Source organism: Actinia tenebrosa, unplaced genomic scaffold, assembly GCF_029948245.1.
Source record: "Actinia tenebrosa isolate PJP-AT-01 unplaced genomic scaffold, QUT_ActTen_1.0 PGA_scaffold12__29_contigs__length_12842862, whole genome shotgun sequence".
NCBI lineage: Eukaryota > Metazoa > Cnidaria > Anthozoa > Actiniaria > Actiniidae > Actinia > Actinia tenebrosa.
Genome location: NW_028292572.1, coordinates 11,162,369 through 11,181,293, shown reverse-complemented (window position 1 = coordinate 11,181,293; position 18,925 = coordinate 11,162,369). Strand labels below are relative to the sequence as shown.

Below are 18,925 nucleotides of genomic sequence, written 5' to 3'. Positions count from 1 at the left end.
TCAGACTTATGGTAGCACGCATATGTTTTTGGGCGAAACAGCTGTACAAATTCTCAGGCGCATAAATATATATCACTCATTTTGATTGGCTGCAATGACAAAGAGAACAAATAACCCAATAGGAACGCGTTATAGAAATTATCAGTTCCCAGTTTTCTCGTGCAGTTTCCATGACACTTTTTCACTTGTATACTACAATGTACAGACGGTTTTGTTATCGTTAACAAAGTTGTTTTTTCCCACACTAAATTTTTATACATTGAACGTTTTTAGCGTACGAAAACGTTAAACGATGTCTAGAGCCCAAGCTGAAAGTGTCATAAAGAATATAATCCGAGAAATCGCTCAAGAATGCGCGAATAAAGGCCAAGCTGTATCAGAGACTCTAGTTGCTTTCATGGTAAGACGTTGAAAATTATATTTGTCCAGGGTTTTTCATTGTCATGCTTAGTAAATCATTTAAAACTTAGGACCGTAACTTATATTGATATCCATATTTAATAAATTGCTTAAAAAATTCCAAATATTTTACAATAAAAATATATAAAAGCAGGAGCGCTGAAGATAAGTTTAAAAATGTTTTGATCAACTTATATTATTTGGAAATCAGATTATACATATTTTATATTTTGTTTTAGGTAAAAGCTGTTGTACTGGATCCAAGTAATGAGTTCAATGTTGATAGAACACTGACAAAGGATGATGTGCAAAAGCTTATCAGAGTAAGAACCACCTAGCAAGGACGTCAATTAATGTTTGCATTTGTGTTGTAATATTATGTAAAAGGGAATCTAGGAGAAGTTCAATGGGTGTATGTGCAAGTATCCTATCATTGAATGCCCAAGAATGCCTTGAAGATACAATATGTACCATCTTCAGGAAGTCAAATTTCCTTCAGCATCATATACCTGGATAATTTTGTCTCAATAAACACATAGCAATAAAAACAATAACAGAAAAACTTAATTAATGATATATATATTTTTTCATCTTCTTCTATAGCTGTGTGTCACAAGGCTCCTTGACACGCAGTCACCTGCCCTGGATACAGTTAAAATGCAAGTTTATTTTGATATGAACTACACAAGCCGAGGTATTACATACTATACACCTTACAAAACTGCTTACCATACTTACATTATTGCACAATGATCATGGCTATATTGGTATTGTTTGATAAATGTTTTCAAGTTATGTATATCATAGATCATCAACTTCATTTTTTCGAAATTGTTCAACAGCGGATTTCTTAGAAGAACACAGGCGTGTACTTGAACAAAGATTACAGCCTGTCATTAGGGAAATTACTGACAGTCGTGCCAGGACAAGGGATGAACTTGAAGGTATAAAGTGATAATTTGATTCTTGTTTGTTTAGTCAAGGACTTTTTTGGGGGGGGAGGGGGGTATGGGTGTTAATCAATATTGATGTTTAGTTTTTGTCACTCTGCCTTTACCAATTCTTATCCCCTTACCCAATGGAGGGACCAGGAGTGATGGTACCAAAAGATTTTATGAAGAGATGCTAAAAGAGACCCCTTCCTGCCCTTATGATTCCCATTGTCACTGTCATCAAGGGGCAAAAGAGAGATATTGCAAAGGCTCAGTGACATTGTATATAATTTCTGAGAGAGATATAATTTTCAATTGCATAATTTATATTTTATTTTATTGCAGGGCTTTATAGGAAGGTAGTATCCTGTGTCTTGCTAAGATCAGGGCTTGGATCACCTACAGATATTGCGGTTGTGAGAGAAGCAACAGGTACAGTATGGAAGCTGTGATCCAACATAGAGTACTGTACTTTATATAAAATTGTAGTGTAGAGCAGTTTTCTTGTGAGTGGGTTGAAAAATATGGTACTGATATCATAGGTTACAGTATGCCGTAACATTGAAATGGGTTCAGTACGTATTGCCTTTGAGCACATCATCCAATCACAATATATCAATCATTATTAAAAGCAATAAATATGAATAATTATCATATTAGCTACAGATGATATTATATTCATTATTAGTAACTAATGTAATGTATTTCTTCATTTAGCTGCTCTGCAAAGTGTTTTCCCACAAACAGAACTTGGAACATTCATGTCACTAAACAAACGAGACAAGGAGAGACAACTAAATGAGTTGACTCTGATAGTGACTGGAATAAGGTTATTCAACAGGGAGTGCGGCAAGGGTGGAGAAGGCATAGATGACTGTAAGTATATACAGAATAGTAGACTCATTTTGACTATAGAAAATTTATCTTGATTATCTGCCAGGGCCAGTGGTTGTATGAAGGGTGGACAGCAGTGAATACAACAGATAAATCTTACTCAGTGGATAAACTTATTGGATAACAGAATTGACTTATCAACCGGATAAGGATTTATCCATCAGATAGTGCTATCCGCCCTTCCTACAACTGGGACAGGCATATAGTATTTAATGTTACTAATAGACAAAATTCTTTTGTTAGTTAGTGTTAATGGCCATTCAACAACTCAAGGCGTTTCTGAAATTTAGGGCTAATTTTAATGATTTGATTAACGTTTTAGTGCCAGCAATCCTTAATGAAGCTGTACCAGCAACAACTCAGAATGTACAGACAGAACTATTGGGTTCCACCAAGCTAGCCTTTTTGTACACAGGTATCCCATACATTATACATTAGACTAAGATCAAAAGTCAAACTTCACATGAGCCAAACCTAATGACATCAAAGAATTAAGACCACCTTGTTATCCATTGTTTCAATTAGGTTTGCCTCACGTGGCGTTTGACCTGAGCCTTAGATAGTTAGTACTTCAAACAAGGGGGTTTGTACTTTGTTGTGTTTTTTTTTTTAAAATTATTTTGACCACCTACTCAACCATCCTAATAATAGTAATAATAACTTTAATATTTATAACGCGCATATTCCATATGCATATGCTCACATGCACAGTATTATTTTATTAAGTACTTGTATTACATCTCTCCTTCCTTCTATCCAGTTGAGTGTTGCATTTGGTGTAGTGAATAGAATATTGCAGTGGAGTGTATGAGTATAACAGTGTCCCCAATTAGTTTGAAAGCCCTTCAAATTGAATAAATAAAAATTTATATCCCTACATTCAGTTTCCTTCATTTTTCTTTTTTTTTTTTTTTTTGTAGCACTGTTAGAAAAGGGAAGAAAGAAAGAGTTGGAAATTGAGGAAAATGTACAGAAACTCCTCTCTGAAGCTGTCATCAATACCAGACAACATGAAGCATTTCTTAACATACTACTGGTATGAAATTATATAAGAACTGGTTTTCATTCTTATTAGATCATATCAAGTTAGCACATCATGATTCAAAAGTGGATGTATAACCTCATTATTAGTAAGACTCCTAACCAGCCTAATCTATACTCCTACCTCTCTAGACTATCATAATACCATCTTACCCCACTCTAAACCTACCATATTTAGACTGCAAGCAGTCCCTGTGTTTCCCTTGGTCAATGTTTGGTAGTTGGTTTGGTCAATTGGCCGAGCAAGGATTAGTAGCTAGTCTAATATCCTCAGGGGTGGGGTGTTAATTGATCCCTCACTCCCCATGCCCATCCCCTGGGGATATTAGACTAGCTACTAATCTTTGCTTGACTAAATTGACCAAAGCAACTATAACTGGCCCAGAAACTAATACATTGATATATACAGAACGATGTTATTGGTTGTGCCCAACAAGTAGAAGCCCTAGAGTCTCAGTTATCTGCCAGGATGGAGACTCTCAAGATGACAGTACAGTCCAAGACTGCTGTCCCAACTGCTCAAGTCTATGTATGTATTTGGAATTACTGGTGTCCAGTAGATGATATAATAACTAAGTTATTAATGCTGTATGTTGTCTCTCCTTGTGTAGCCACAGTTTATCACGCTTGCTCACATCTGGACGGGGTTTCAAGATGAGATGGTATTACTAAGTGTACTCAGCAATATTCTTGCTAGTTTGGAGCCCTTCACCAAGGTACATCATCCATTACTTAAGGGAGAGCTAAAGGCACCATTAAGCAACTTTCTCTGCGACTTGTCTCTCAATAGCATTGCAACACAAAGCATTGCAACAAAAGTAGTAAATAGAGATGCAATTGTTGCCAAAAGTAAAAACAAATTCTACTTTTCATGACAATTGGTGCAACCTGTTCTCACAACATTTTTCAAGTTGAACTTAGGTTACACTCTGCAATGCTCCATGCAACTTGTTAACGCCGTTGCGAGACAAGTTGTAGCCCGGGGGGTACTCTTGCCCATTTAGGGTAGGGATGTGCTGCTGAGCCCACTGAACCCTGACCCTCTTCCAGAGTAAAATAGCTGAAATTCATACCTTGTTCCAGAGCAAGATCGCTGAAAATTATACCCTGTTCCGGTATTGCAAAAATGGATACCCTGTTCCAGAGAGGAGAGAGTGTGATTTCATATACCCTGTCCCAGAGTAGAATCGCTGAAAACCATACGCTGTTTGGCGGCGTATAGCCCGTATAGCAAATATAGGGGAGTACCCCCCCCCCCCGGGAGTTGCAGAGAAAATTGCTCCATGTAATTGCACCTTTACACTAAATCTTGTAAAAATCAAAAACCTGCCTTAAGATCCAGTGTCATAGCTACTAGCAGAGAATAAAAAAATGATTCATTAATGATTCTTTATGTTAGGTTCACAAGGAATTATTAACAGAGGATGTCCTTGAACCATACTTAGAAAACATCGAGGTCAAGACAGATGATGAGAGGATTGCTGAAGTATGTCTCTTTTGGAAGAAAAAATAAGCTTGCAAATCATTACCCTTTTTACGGTGTCCATATGATTTTAAAACAGTTTCACTGATGTCAATATTTTTGTTGTGCTCTACTTTAGTCCGATGATGGCTGTCACCGGAAAAGCGATAATGTTAATGAAGCTGTTTCAAACTCATGTGGAAATCCTAAAATGACTTCATCACTTCACCACTTGAAAGTCTTAAAAGTACTATATTTCCCATTTTACCTACAGTAGAAAACGTTTTCATTAATAGATCCCCCATTTCGATATATATTGAATAGTATATGAAGTGTATCGAAACGGTATATGCCTGTCTCGAACTTGTATCTTAGTTCTCAAAACCACCTGTCTCGAAACGACTGTGTCTGGAAATGACTGGCATTCTCACTGAGCCTAAGGCATATGATTGTTGTTTTAGTATCACTGCACAGCAATGATGTGTGTGCGCAAGTTGCACCAAAGTTCTGTACCAATCAATTATACTCATTTCTGATATCGATATCAAGTAACATTAATGTTTCACACAAATTAGATATGAATTTAACATCTTATACATAAACTGTCTTATTCTTTGATAGACATTATCTGAAGAGAGTCGCATCAATCCAAAAGAAATCAACAATGATGACATAGAAGTGTTATTTCACCAGACCACCAAGAATTTTGACAAACTGCCAATTCAGTATCGGGTAAGACATCAAAAACTGAACAAACTTGGCAAATTTTCCATTTATCATTATGAGTTTATAAGTTAATTCAGTCCTAAATTCATCAGCTTATTTTCTATCTTCAGTGACACTCTTTGAATCAAAATGATGAGATTTCAGGTGAAAACCAGTCACTTGGTTTATGAAAAGAACAGATAGATTGCGGCCCCTCCCTCTTACATAAATATACAACTCAAACAGAGTTTCTTATTCTCAAGAGAATGACACATGACACAAAAATATATTATTATTAGGTGGATTGGGTCCATTCCTAGTAAGAATCCTTTAAAAAATAGTGAATGTTACTAACATTGGGATTTGTTAACACTGTCACTGTAAAGGCTGTTATCTGAGCAAATGAGAGACAGATACGAAAACAATTAGAAAAGCGTGTGTTCATCAAAAAATCTTGTATCTCAAAGTTTAAATGCTCTTGAACAGTCGGGTCAATGCCTGATTTTTTTATTTCCTTTCAAGGCTCACGGTTATAAATTGCTTTGTTTTCTTTCCACAACTTTATTAACAAGAGTTTTTTGCTTTTTTTCAGGGATTTTGCGGGTGGTCATTAGTAGCATATGATCGCCTTCTCTTGCTCTCCAACCCAGCTATTGGTGTGATTCTATATAAGAATAACTACTATGCGTTCAAAGACAAGGAAGCAGCTTACGAGTTCTCTAATGCGCCTGACAGGTAGGTCCTATGGATTCTTCATTTATTTCTCTCTAGTGCTTCACCATCTTTCGTTTTTACGTTACATTATTTGGTGGTCTGCAACGAAAGACTTCTCATTAGGTCTTTTTGCACCTGCCCACAAATGGCCGCCATGTCTTTTTCTTTTGATCCTCTTGGGAATGGTTGAAAACCACCAATATATTTTTCTTTGGTTGTCTCCTTAGTTTGATTTTATCAGCCTTATTGGGGACGCTACAACAGGGTCTATATTCTTGTCACAGCCACTACTGTTAGAACAAAATCTATTGTGCACCATAAAAAAGGGCATCAACTTTACTCATTCTATCCCATTGTGCACTACATCAAGGAGTGTTTTGTTGAGTAAATATTGTGAAAGATTATGTAGCGTTCAGTCGGGTTTTTATTTATTTATTTATTTATTTATTTATTTATTTATTTATTTATTTATTTATTTTTGTTATTACTTTCCCTTGTCTTAATAATGCTGGTTCTCTTGCGTAGTTATATTACAGAAGTAGCTGAAGCAGCTAAGAGATCACCTGAATTGATTCAGCTTCTGGAGCTACATACACAATTTGCATCCATTACGCCCTACACTCAGGTTAGTGCTGATCATTGATTTAAACAATGGCATATTCCAACATTTGTGTTGTAGTGGATTAGAGACAAGTTTGAATTGATGATGTTATTGTCGTATAGCTGCGTGACCAGGGTCGTATGATCGAGGCACCCATCACCAAGTGCGACAGTGGTACCCAGACAGACACCCATTTCATAGAAACTAACATTGTCAAATCGTATGAATGGAATGAATGGGAGCTGAGACGCAAAGCGTTGAAACTGGTGAGCATTATTTCTCATGATGACTGTATTATTAGTGTATGAATATTCTTGTACGATGTTCTATCCATGCACAATCAGTTCTATTCTATTGTTTTGCGTGCTAGGACTGAATGATTACAAATAAAAAAACTTAAATACTGAACCACAAAAAGTTTGCGCGAGTCGAGATCTTGGTTTGAGTTTACACGAAATTCGCAAAAAGAAAATTGAGAAATTTTAGAATAAGAGTTTCGTGACGGGAAGAAAAACAAAGGCACAAAATTTCCAGTTCATTAGAAAATAAAGATTATTAGATTCCCATCTTTGGTCTGAGTGAATACTTGCACATGAAGAGCTCTTCATTAGTTTGGCTGCTTGACGTTATGGGTGCTATCTATTATACTGATGTGTTACATTCAACATAGGTTCTTGATTTTTCTTGCAGGCCAACTTACGCACCAAGTTAACACACTCGGTACAGACTAATCTGAGTAATTTTCGACGAGATAACGTCAGCCAAGTCTACCTGCCCAGGTATGTCAATGTCTTTGTCACAAAATGCATCAGTTATAGACTTCCTTGATGAAAATAGCACTCTTCAGTCATGCGTAAAAACGACTTACTTCAGTGTTCAAAACGAAAAGCAGTTCTACGAAAAAGTTTATTGCTATTTTTTCATGGCTGATCTTTTCAGGTGGAGATTAAGTCATTGAGAACATTTTTTACTATGCTTTAAAATTTTTGTAGTTCTCCCTAAAACAGATACTGCGTAGGACGTTTGCATGATGGCGTCGTTTGACTCCCACTACCAAGATGCTTCCCGAATTTTCTTTCTCATTTAAATTTGTATTTCCTCATGAGCTTTTAGAATAGTAAGACAATTGGTTCTAATTAACGGAACAAAAAGAGGGTGTGCAAAGGAGTCTGGTATAGTAGAGGTCAATGATGCCATCTTGCAAACGTCCTATTCCATTGGGAAAACTGCTGCAACTGTGATTGGATCGCTTTCGTCTAAGTCGGAACCATCACTGAATACGAATGCTCCTTGTGAATAGAATGATGAAAACTATTGGAATAGACATAGGGAACTCAGAAAAAATTCTGAGCCCCAGATGCGAATCGAACCCACGATTCAGTCATTTGTTTCGCAAAATGAATCGATTTTTTGTTCTGTGACTTTTTAGGGAGATTTCTACTCAAACCAAACGAGAAAACTCATCGAATGTACCCAAACCCTCTCGATATATCGCTGGTTTACGAGGCTGTAATTCTACCAAGACAACAATGAACTTGGTCGACCTCACCCTGGATGTCGATCAAACCTAAAAACACGTTTGTATAGTTGTTTTATATTAGGTGTGCTCGTGTTTGTAAAGTATTCAATAAAGATTTGTAAAGTTTTAACAATTTTTTTTCTAATTATCTTGCTTTTTTCGACATAATCAAGCCTTTGGCATTCTTTTAGTACTGTATGCATATGCAGCATGTAACATTACTAACGACCTATATCAGCATTAGCATATTCTCCACCACCACGCCCCTAAGAGGGTAAGATGTGGCCGCCATGTTGGTTGGTATAACAAAGAAAAACCAAGACGATTCTTTGTTAAAGTAAATCAAAATGGCGGCTATGACGTCACATGCACCATTTATCTAAGGCAATTGGACGGCAATTAATCAGCCAGACTGTCTAGTGTATTTATTGACTTTAAAACAAGACTAATATTATTCAATGTACAGAAATTAATATAATCTACATTCCTAGTCGTTATCATCATCAGTTGATTCATCATCATCATCATCTTGTTCTGACTGACTAAAAGCAACACTCCGTTTTTCACTAAAGTCATCTTCGAGGCCTAAAAGTTCTGGATCTTCTTTATTGGAATCTACATCTGAACAAAGATCCTGCGCATCCTCTGCGCTCGCAGCCGCTGATAGAGATTCTTTATCCATGACGGCAGGCTGTGCATTTGAGTCTCCCGTTGTCTCCTTTTGTGTAGCAACCTCTCCGCTATTATTTCTTATTTGACTTAGATTTTTATTCTGTTCTGGGCTATTGATTGTTTTAGTCTGTGAAGTTGATGCCTTAAAATTTTGATCATTAGATACGGCTGAATCACTTTTTTTATCCTCGCCTTCCTTTGTATTTCCGGCAACTTTTTCTTTGTCATCATCATCAACATCTGAAAAAGCATCATCATCCAGAGCAATAACAGAGCTATTTTCAGATGACGCACTGTTCAAGTCCATAGGTAAATAAGAATGATCCATGTGTAAGGTTCCAGGAGTAGGAGCTCGTGACATTCTTTCTCGGGCTTGGAAACCTCCCAATATAGGATCCCAGCCTCGTTCTGACAATTGACTGGCCGCACGTGATGCCATGCTCTTTTCTCGACTCATTTTCGTGGATTCTAAAGGTGTTGTGGCTGAGCCTTCGGTGTCAGATTCAGCGGTAGTGAAAAGTCTCTTGTAGTCTTTAGAGTAAGACTGGGCTTTGTCTTCGTCGATGATGTGTGAGACAATCACATCACGTGTACACAATCGACGTACTTCTTTTCTTATTGCTTCAAGCATTTCTAAATCTCCCGTTGGCTCGACACCAAGACATTTTAGAGTAAAGATTGCCTCTCTGTTGAATAAGATGAAGGACAAAATTTAGCAGAGTAGAGATATGCGCCATCTGTGTGTGAGTAGATAACACTTGCTCCAAGCTGACCTCTCTGAGAATAAGAGTCACGAACGAAGCAAGTGGGAAAAAAAGCGAGCGTCACTGACCCGGCTTATTCTTATTCTCACTTCGTAAGATATCTACTACAACTTTTCCTAGCTTACTAAAGCAAGCAACTCGAAATTTTACTTCCATTATTCTAACCGCTCACCCAAAGAAGTTTGTGTCGATTTGTACTCGAAAGTATCGCTCGAATTTTGAGGCTATAGAGGCTTTGCACCATCATGTGATGGCAGCCATGACAGGAGGCACAAAAATAGTCTTTTTTCTCCAGGGAAACTAAATTCTTTCTCATGTTAATCAGATTAGACCAGATTCCGTTGTTCAGTTCCTGCCTTTTGCTATGGCTGCCATCACGAGATATTGCTAAGCCTCTATTCTAAACAAGTTATCAATGTAATAGTTTAGTCATTGGAGTACCTTTTAACGAGATCGTCCGTCTCGACTACCAGTCTGTCTTGTAGAACAGCAAGAATGCGTGGATCCCTGATGCGTAGCTTCGATACAGCATTACAGGCCTCTGCACGTACTGCTGCCATCTTGTCATAGCGTATAGCCCATAATAACACTTCTGTTACGCGATCGTTGACAATACCAATGTTACCTAGAGCTGTAAAATGGTAAGAGTATGTTTCAGAGTAGTGAGAGCGATTTGAATATGATCGACATCAGCAGTTAGACCAGAACTGGACCCACTTTTCTCACTAACTAAATAATTTATATCTCAAAAATAAAAGGAAATACCACGCGCGCAAAGAAAACCTGATCGAAATCTCGTTCCATTTTTTGTGCATGCGCAGTTTTCCGGAAGTGAAATATAATCAATGAAAATTATGCTTTCGAACAGAGTTCTGTGTTTATTTTCGATCAAAATAAAAATTAGAAATCAGGAACATTTTTTTAATTTTTGGCAAGTCTTTAAACGCAGGCGCTCTTAATGGATTATGCCAGAGCCTTTGTTCTCCGCCGCAGGCCAGAAGAATCGCAGGCTCTGGGTACGAGATTGACCTGATCGCCGTCTTGCCAGTCTATTTGCTTTACTCGATTCGTCTCCGCCACGCGCGCACCGATAAATGTGGGTTCAGCTCTAGACTACCATCAAAGGTCGCATAAAGCTTCACTAACAATCACCTAATATTTTGCCCGTCATGTTGGGCGACAAATAGAGGCTGCACAAAACTATTATTCCATCTCGACTACCAATTTATGATCCGTTCCGAGGTTGAGAAGAATACTGGGTCGAGTCGGCATAGCAGTGCATTGTGGACTTTTTTTAGGTGACAAAATAGACGGCAGCATGGAAAAGGCCCCTAAAACAGTCCCGTAATGCACTGCAATTTCAAGTCGACCCAACTTTTTTTCTCAACCTCAGAATGGCTAATAAATATTATTGTAACAAAGGTGTACATTGTTTAACAAAAAATGCCTGCCCCATGCACCTATCACCGGAGAGCCTGTATATGTATATCTACATGTTTTACCTTTAATAACGTGCGCCTTGACCTTCCAGCTTCGATCATTACTTGCGATTAAAAGAAGCTCGTTTAACATTTTGTCATCGGTTATTTTTAACTGACCAGCGGCCTACACGAAGAAAATAGTCAGGTTTCAATCTTGTACATCATTGATTAATTAATAAGGATATTTTTATATACTTACCATGGCTGCTTCGATCCTTACAGACACATATTCACTATGGAAACACTGGAGCAAAGCAGGTAGTAAACGAACAGTCATGATACCAAGATTAGATAACTAGAAATACAAGAGAACAAGTACTGGTTAAATTACGTCACTTGTATCACACGTGTATCAGTGCATGGTGCGCCGTGGATGGAAAAGGAACTTAAATTTATCTAGCTTCCAAACGTGCAGCTCGACTTAATATCTGACTAAATTTGGGCTGCGCGCAGGCTATCAAATCTCCCGTCAAACGCAAAAACGTCCTGTAGTTAAAATTTAGAGTCAACATGCGAGTTGTTCGCGCACTTACTTTCTTGAGTGCGTCCACCTTAACGCGCTCATTCCCTGACGTGATTCTTTGTTGGAGGGCGTCATGGACAAGCTGTAAAGAAAGACAAAAGGTTAATGAATATTGTTTTTCTTGAAATCTCACTGATACTGACAAACAAGTGAACAAGACTTGTACGCGTGCATGCATCCCCCAGGACCCCTGGAAAATTTGAAACGTTTCAAGCATCTCGCTGGTGAACTTGAACCCACTTTGAAGAACCATAGGAATATTAATGTCTCAGATATTAAATAATAAACAACAATAATAATAATAATAATAATAATAATGATAACAATAATAATAATTAACATCGAGAAAATATGATTTACATTATTAGCATTGTTTACCTTCCCGTTCCCAGTTTTCCCCAGTGCTTGTGCAGCAGCAGTCCGCACCTCTTTACTCCAATCGCTCCACATCAGATATGACAGCTTATGCGTCATGTCCTAAAAAAATATCAGTAAAAAGATTATAATTGTATAGTCTCTTATTTCTAGTTTTCTGTTGCTTATCCCTCGGGCAGAACGCAGGCGGGCAAGCCTATCGGTGCGACAATGAGAGTTCCAAAGTCCCTGCAACATTTCGCGCAACTGAAGATTCTTGCACTCCATGTCACAGAATAAACGTTCCTCGTATTACCATGTACTCTTCTCTATTTCAAAAAGTACAGTTTGCGCAATGAATAAACTTTTTGTTGTTTAAATGTTAACATTAACCAAATTTCCTTTGCAAGTGATTTTACACACGGTTAAATCAGTTAACATTGTTCTCGGCGTACCTTATTAATACCTCCCTTGAGTTTAGGGATGACTTTACAGGCTGTCGCTCTGTCTTTCCAGCTACTGCTGTTTAGGAGTTCAGCTATCAGCGATTGTACAATACCCTAAACAGAAAAAGACAATGATCATCAAGTCAACAGTTGTGCAATATATTTCCTACTGCACGGATTGGACGAATTTCTAACGACTTTGCAAAACCGTTCTGCAAAAAAAAAAAAAAAAAAAAAAAAACAGGCATCCAAACTGGCGACTTTGAGATGACCTTTCTTTGAAGAACTTATATTACAACTATGGGGATCTCTCGTCCTCGTTCTCATAGTACTAGTTGCTTTCAAAAGAAATAGGGATAGGCATTAAAAAATAAACTAGGGAACGCAGATGCTGTCTTCGCTTGCCCTCCCACCTGAAACACGTACAGCAAGGCTAAGCTTTCAGGGAGTTGTAGCTCTTTTGTGAGAGAAAGATCTAGTCCTCTCCTTCTTCCGCATTGCAATAAGTAGCATTGCACATATTTTAAGAAAATGCGCAATCGTGGTGAAATGACTTACTGAAAGCCTACTTAGCTCTGCCAACAGACCTCCAGCCTCAACAGCACGAACAGAGTTATCAGAATGCAGCTGCCTGACCAATTCATTGATGACCTGATCACAGACGATACCAGCTAATGCAAGACACTGGGTAGCAGCCCATTTCTCTGGAGGACCTCCATGTTCTATAGACCAAAGTAACACACTCTCCGCCTAAAATGTAACATCAAATATATTCACTATTAAAAAGCAAGTGTAAGGCGAAATATATGGAAACGCGCGCTTGCACGTGACTTCCAACCAGGCTTTTCACCTTACAAAAATCCCTGTAATGGAAGCTATTTTTAAATCTGGGGTACTTTTCATTTGAACCATTCCATCCGGTTGGAAATCCGTTTGCTAATGGTAAGAAAAGAGCGAGAACAACTTTCATACAAAAAAAATGGTACACGCATCTACCGGAAGAACCGAAAAGAGCGGGAAAAGTGGATTACGTCAATCAGAAGACCGAGTTTTCCGGAACTTTCCGGTCGGAATGACACAACCCAGTTGTTTTCCAATAGGAATTTTCAGTTTTTCCAGGTAAATGGAAAGCACCCCTGCTTTGATGTAAGTAGTAGTGTCACTTCATATTCGTGGCAAGTTTGCTTTTGGCGTGTCGTATGTGATTGCTGTTTATATTTTGTATGGATGTGAAAAACTTAAGCTATGGTCGTTGAGTGTCGAGAAAATTCTCCACGCAAGTCCCAGGAAATTAGAGCACCGTGTATGATATATGATTCAGTTGACGACGTCAATCCCATATTGTGAGGCTGATTGGACTTTCCGGCAGCCAGTCACAGGAATTGTATCCTAATTTTTGAGCGCGCTGTCCCACGTCTTGCATGCAAAGCCATACAACATTCGTCTCAAATGGAAACAAACCAGCTACCTGTTCATTTGGCTTGTTCAAGGTGTAGAGTGTAATGGCTGCAGCGATTCTCACATGGACATTCCGGTCTTGAAGCAGTTGCGTTACTTTATCAAATAACTCGGGCTCAAGAGTACTTTGGAGGGAGATTTCACTTTCTTTTGCTTTGTCCAGTGATATGCCTAGAACAAAAAAGTGGATGCACTGCACGTAAATATCACATCATAAAATATAAGCGAGAACGATCGTTTTATTTTCTATTCCGCCTCTCTCTCTCTCTTTCTCTCTCTCCCTCCCTCTCTCTCTGTCTCTGACTCTCTATCTCTCTCAGATTAGAAAACAGCAAAGTATTCAAGCGTGCGCACAAAACGTTCCTCCAATCTAGCTCTCATGATCTGTGCAATGGATAATCATTCATAGTTGCACTTTTTCGACCAATCAGAGCGTGTGCAAACCACTCCTAAGATGTCCTTGCCTTGCAGTACTGGTTCTTCTTTCTTTGTCTTTCTAATCATTGCAGCCTTGCTACAGGCAGCTACTGCAGCTAAACGAACATGATCATTGATGTCGTCCATTGCTTTAAGAAGTTCCTCGGTTGTGCTATTCTGCCATTTTCTGTCCAGGAACCATTTGGACCTCCATTCCTCAGCTGAAACAAAAAAAAATGCCAATCAAAATCAATCAAAATTCCAAACCAATAGAGGCTTTGCACAATCATGTGATGGCAGCCATGACAGGAGGCCCAATAATAGAGAATCCTTTCTTATGTAAATAAGCTTAGACCAGATTCAATTGTTCTTGCCTCCTATCATGGCAGCTATCGCGTGAAGTCATGTGATCCCTTAATAATCATGTTCCTTTAGTAACCGTTTTTCTCCAAGTATCTAAAGTCACAGCACATACCAATTTTCACAACATTGATATCTTCCTTGATCTTTTTTCTCTGTTTATATTCAGCGCTTAGTTCTGATATGTCCATATCTGAGCTGCTCATTGTATACATTGGTGTATTAATGTAGCTGTCATCCTGGAATAATATTAAAGATAACTAATAATCAATAAATATAGAGCTAGGTGCACTATTGTTTAGCATTGTATTGGCACCAAAACAAACTTTTGATATAACTGTGAAAAATAAAATAAAATAAATCTTTTTATTTATACATGGTTGGCTTTAAAGCTAGAAGCTTGTGGCTTTTTAAGATAGAAGCAAGAGGATTTTTACGAAGGGAGGAAAATGGGAGAACCTGGAGAAAAACCCTTGTGGCACAGGAAAGAACAACACATCAAACAAACTCAATTCGAATGTGACGACTAACACGTCACTTGATACTTTCACTGAGCATATCAGTCACAGAATGTAAAGTCGATATTCCAAAAGTCAATACTGCGATTATTTTTTATAGACAAAAGAACCTTTTACCTGTATCACAGATGGCAAATCCTTCCATCTTTGCAGTCCCTTCTTCTGTCTTCCAATCTGTGACATACTTGATTTCTTTTCCTTTAACTCACTTGGAAACCATGGAACTGCCCCTTGTGGGAAGTTCTCTTGCAGGTGTTTCTTAAACCTTACTTTATCATTAGAGTCTAAAACTATAGCATTTTGTTCTTTTAACTTTTTAGATGGCAGTGGAAAAGCTCCACTTAGAAGTTCTTGTTGATAGAAATTTTTAGTGTCAATTTTTTTGTCTCCAACACCAGGAGGTAGAAAAAAAGATGAAGTTAGGTGAACTTCTGAAGTTTGTTCTGTCTTTAGGTCTTTGTCTTTGTCTTTGAATTTTTCCTTTTTTACGGATCCTGGTTCATCTTTTGGTAAAGCAGTTTTCTCAGTTTTTGGATCTTCTTCTACATCCTTGTACCTCTTTTTCAAAAATCCTGCAAGCCTTTCTTTTTCGACTCCTGAAATGTGTTCACTGACAATCCAATCAGCCGTTGCTTTACTGAGTGATGATAAAACAAACTCATCCCAACCATGTCTGGACAGTTCTTTAGGGATTTGATCATCCAATTTGCCAGCTTTTGGGATGAGCTTTACTTCTGCTAATGAAATGGTGGTAGAGTCTTTTTCACTTTCAGTAATTTGGTGCTTTTTTAAGGGCTTAAGTCTTCTTGGTCCCTTCAAGTGACAAGGAACATGGTGCCTGATTGATCCTCGAGGGTCATGCCTTCCAGTAAGGCCTGACACAACTTTGGGCTTCAACTTTACAACACCATCAGCCTTGAATACCTTTTGAGCTTCCTTCTCCTGGTACGGAACTGTGTGTGGTGCACGAGATAGGACCACTTCATCAGAAAACGAGAAGCCACTACTTATTTTCTTCAAATAACTTTTGCTCACGCTATTATTTGTTCTATCAGTTACCGTAGGTGGATTTCGAGTTAAAACTTGGATTAGCTTCTCATTCTGTTCATTCTGGGGAGATTCTGATCTCTTTTTCCCTATAACATCAAGACTATTTTGAATAACTGCAGTAGAAACCAAGGAGTTATAATGTGCAAGTCTTGAAGGAACAATATCTGTATGATAAGTCGAAGGTCTTTCTAACGACTCAGCTGTTATCACAAACTCGTCACCTCCAACATACGGAACTTGAACGCCTGAAGCCACAGGAAAAAACTCGGCTCCATGAGATTTTGGAGGAGACAACCCTCTTGATACTAGATAAAAAATATCAATGTTACGATAAGTTGAATGTAAACAAAGGGAGAAAAGGTGTCAAGGAAGTTAGACTTCAAAAAGTCAGCTGATTGTAAGTAGATTTTCACAATTTTTTGTATCATGAATGGTTTAGAGTATAGATTTAAATATAACCTGTATTCCGTGGTGTAGAATAGCCTCCTGTTGCAGAAATATAAGCCATTTTAGAGGTATGTTTTCGTGTGCCAGTGTTGTAAAATCGCCATTTTGTGAAGAAGAAACACGTTGCCATGGAAACCTCGTATTTTCATTGAGCCTGCGTTGTTTCCTTGACCACAGGAACCCCAAAACTCTTTTATTTCTTCGTGAAGTCCTTTACACCTTTCCTTTATCTTACTTTACGAAGAAAATTCCGGATGCAACGGCAGACTAATTAAGGCTTTTATAGAAAGAAGGAAATCTGGGTTAGTAATGTATATCTCTCAAGATAAAGATGGTCTCTAGATTTCTTAATGCCGGTGGATGGCAAAATAATTCTCAGTTCTCCCTTTTAATTATTCATTTAAAAAAATCAATATTTAATATACAGGGATATCCAGTTTAGATCCTGATATAACATAACAGTAAAATTTACAGAAATTTAAAAGCAATGACCTTTGACTCCTATATAGGATAATGAACACAAAAATGATTTCTGTTTTTCAAGCATTAGGAACATTCACTTTATTTCATTTGGTGGCTCCTAAAAGAGCCGTTTTTTCATTGAGTATTTTATTCTTTCTTCTTGGGCAAAAGCACCGCTTGAATGTTAGGAATAACACCACCTTGAGAAATAGTGACACTGCTGAGTAATTTGTTCAGCTCTTCGTCATTCCTGACAGCTAACAGAATGTGACGAGGAATTATTCTGCGCCTTTTGTTATCTCGGGCGGCATTTCCAGATAATTCTAGAACTTCTGCAGCAAGGTATTCCAGAACAGCGGCCAAATAAACAGCAGCTCCGCTACCGATTCTCTTGGAGTAGTTTCCTTTGCGCAGGAAACGATGAACACGACTTACTGGAAACTGCAAACCTGCTTTTGCAGATCGGGATTTCGGCTTTGCTCGAGATTTTGCTCCTTTACCACGGCCAGACATCTTTATTTGGTCAAAATACTATCCAAACGAAAATTTCTAGAAGGACGATAGCAGAATGTTACGCTGCAAAAGATTAGAGGAACTATATACTTTTTACTGAAAGAGAAGATCCGAATCCACCAATCAAAATCAACATCCAAAGAAAGAACCAATCAAAATGACGATCTTTCTCTATTGAAGCTAGACATTTTAAACTTGACGTCTAGGCCTGTCAGTCTTGATATCAAAGCCATGTAAGTGCTGCAACGCTGTCCAATTGTATTCGAGATCACGGGAAAAGCCTTCCTAGTGTCGTTTATTTTCTCCTTTTTCCTATAACGTCCGAAAAGGATGCGAGTCTTTTGATCCGCTGCTCGTATATAAATACTAAATCCTCAATGAAGAAAGTTAACCTTTACTTCTGTGATTTTGTGAAATAGCATATAAAGTCCGAGAAAAATGGCAAAGGCTTCAAAGAAGAGTGCTAAGAAAGGAGGAAAGAGAAAGGCGTCTACAGCAAAGAAATATACCAAAAAGCGAAAGCAAAGTTATTCCATTTACATCTACAAGGTAATGAAGCAGGTCCATCCTGACACTGGTATCTCAGGCAAAGCGATGAGCATCATGAACTCTTTTGTTAATGATGTCTTTGAGAGGATAGCTGGGGAGGCTTCTCGCCTTGCTCATTATAACAAAAGATCAACCATTACTTCCCGTGAAGTGCAAACTGCTGTTCGCCTTCTTCTTCCAGGCGAGCTTGCCAAACACGCTGTTAGTGAGGGCACAAAGGCTGTCACCAAGTTCACCAGCAGTAAATGAGTAACACCCAGCAATAAAATAAACACCGGCTCTTTTAGGAGCCATCAAATAAAATAAAAGTGTATTGATCAAAGCTTTTTTACTGACTATCATAAATATCCTTAGAAAATAAATTTTATTCGTACGCGTCGGTCGTTAGTTTATGTGGTAATGATTGTTAGAAAAGGATAAATCTTTTAGTGAATTTTTGGAGGTAAAGGATTATTTTTAATTTGTATTTTTCAATCAGTTTAGGATAAACGAAAGAAACAGTCGATTTAATTCTAAACATAAACTCCAAGAAAATAAGCTAATTCCTCTCAAAAAAAAACCCAGACTGATCCCTGGCTGGATAAGCTTATTTTTTTCTGAGTTTTGGTACAAAGGTTTTTGCTTCCTTCCCCGAGAAATAGTGT

At 38.0% G+C, this 18,925-nt stretch overlaps 4 protein-coding genes across 4 annotated transcripts; 2 read left to right on the top strand and 2 right to left on the bottom strand.

The window, feature by feature from the left end:
• Positions 1-178: 178 nt before the first annotated feature.
• Positions 179-8,400, top strand: LOC116292837 (cilia- and flagella-associated protein 206). Its single transcript, XM_031700193.2, has 17 exons — positions 179-400; positions 639-722; positions 1,003-1,093; positions 1,242-1,343; positions 1,677-1,763; positions 2,049-2,207; positions 2,548-2,640; positions 3,146-3,261; positions 3,676-3,795; positions 3,878-3,982; positions 4,666-4,752; positions 5,350-5,460; positions 6,026-6,168; positions 6,673-6,772; positions 6,871-7,014; positions 7,439-7,527; positions 8,178-8,400. Exons 1-17 carry the CDS (start codon positions 293-295, stop codon positions 8,317-8,319), a joined length of 1,881 nt encoding a protein of 626 aa, XP_031556053.2. The 5' UTR covers positions 179-292; the 3' UTR covers positions 8,320-8,400.
• A 303-nt stretch (positions 8,401-8,703) lies between these two features.
• LOC116292836 (uncharacterized) lies at positions 8,704-16,864 on the bottom strand. The gene is made up of 13 exons (XM_031700192.2): positions 16,770-16,864; positions 15,378-16,615; positions 14,858-14,981; positions 14,430-14,603; positions 13,976-14,136; positions 13,066-13,257; positions 12,517-12,621; positions 12,086-12,184; positions 11,718-11,789; positions 11,384-11,479; positions 11,206-11,308; positions 10,145-10,334; positions 8,704-9,625 (listed from the first exon to the last, which is right to left on the bottom strand). Exons 1-13 carry the CDS (start codon positions 16,816-16,818, stop codon positions 8,755-8,757), a joined length of 3,474 nt encoding a protein of 1,157 aa, XP_031556052.2. The 5' UTR covers positions 16,819-16,864; the 3' UTR covers positions 8,704-8,754.
• A 502-nt stretch (positions 16,865-17,366) lies between these two features.
• Positions 17,367-17,732, bottom strand: LOC116292838 (histone H2A-like). The gene has a single exon (XM_031700195.1). It carries the CDS (start codon positions 17,730-17,732, stop codon positions 17,367-17,369), a length of 366 nt encoding a protein of 121 aa, XP_031556055.1.
• A 238-nt stretch (positions 17,733-17,970) lies between these two features.
• LOC116292839 (histone H2B-like) lies at positions 17,971-18,597 on the top strand. Its single transcript, XM_031700196.2, has one exon. It carries the CDS (start codon positions 18,171-18,173, stop codon positions 18,528-18,530), a length of 360 nt encoding a protein of 119 aa, XP_031556056.1. The 5' UTR covers positions 17,971-18,170; the 3' UTR covers positions 18,531-18,597.
• The last annotated feature ends 328 nt before the right edge of the window (positions 18,598-18,925 follow it).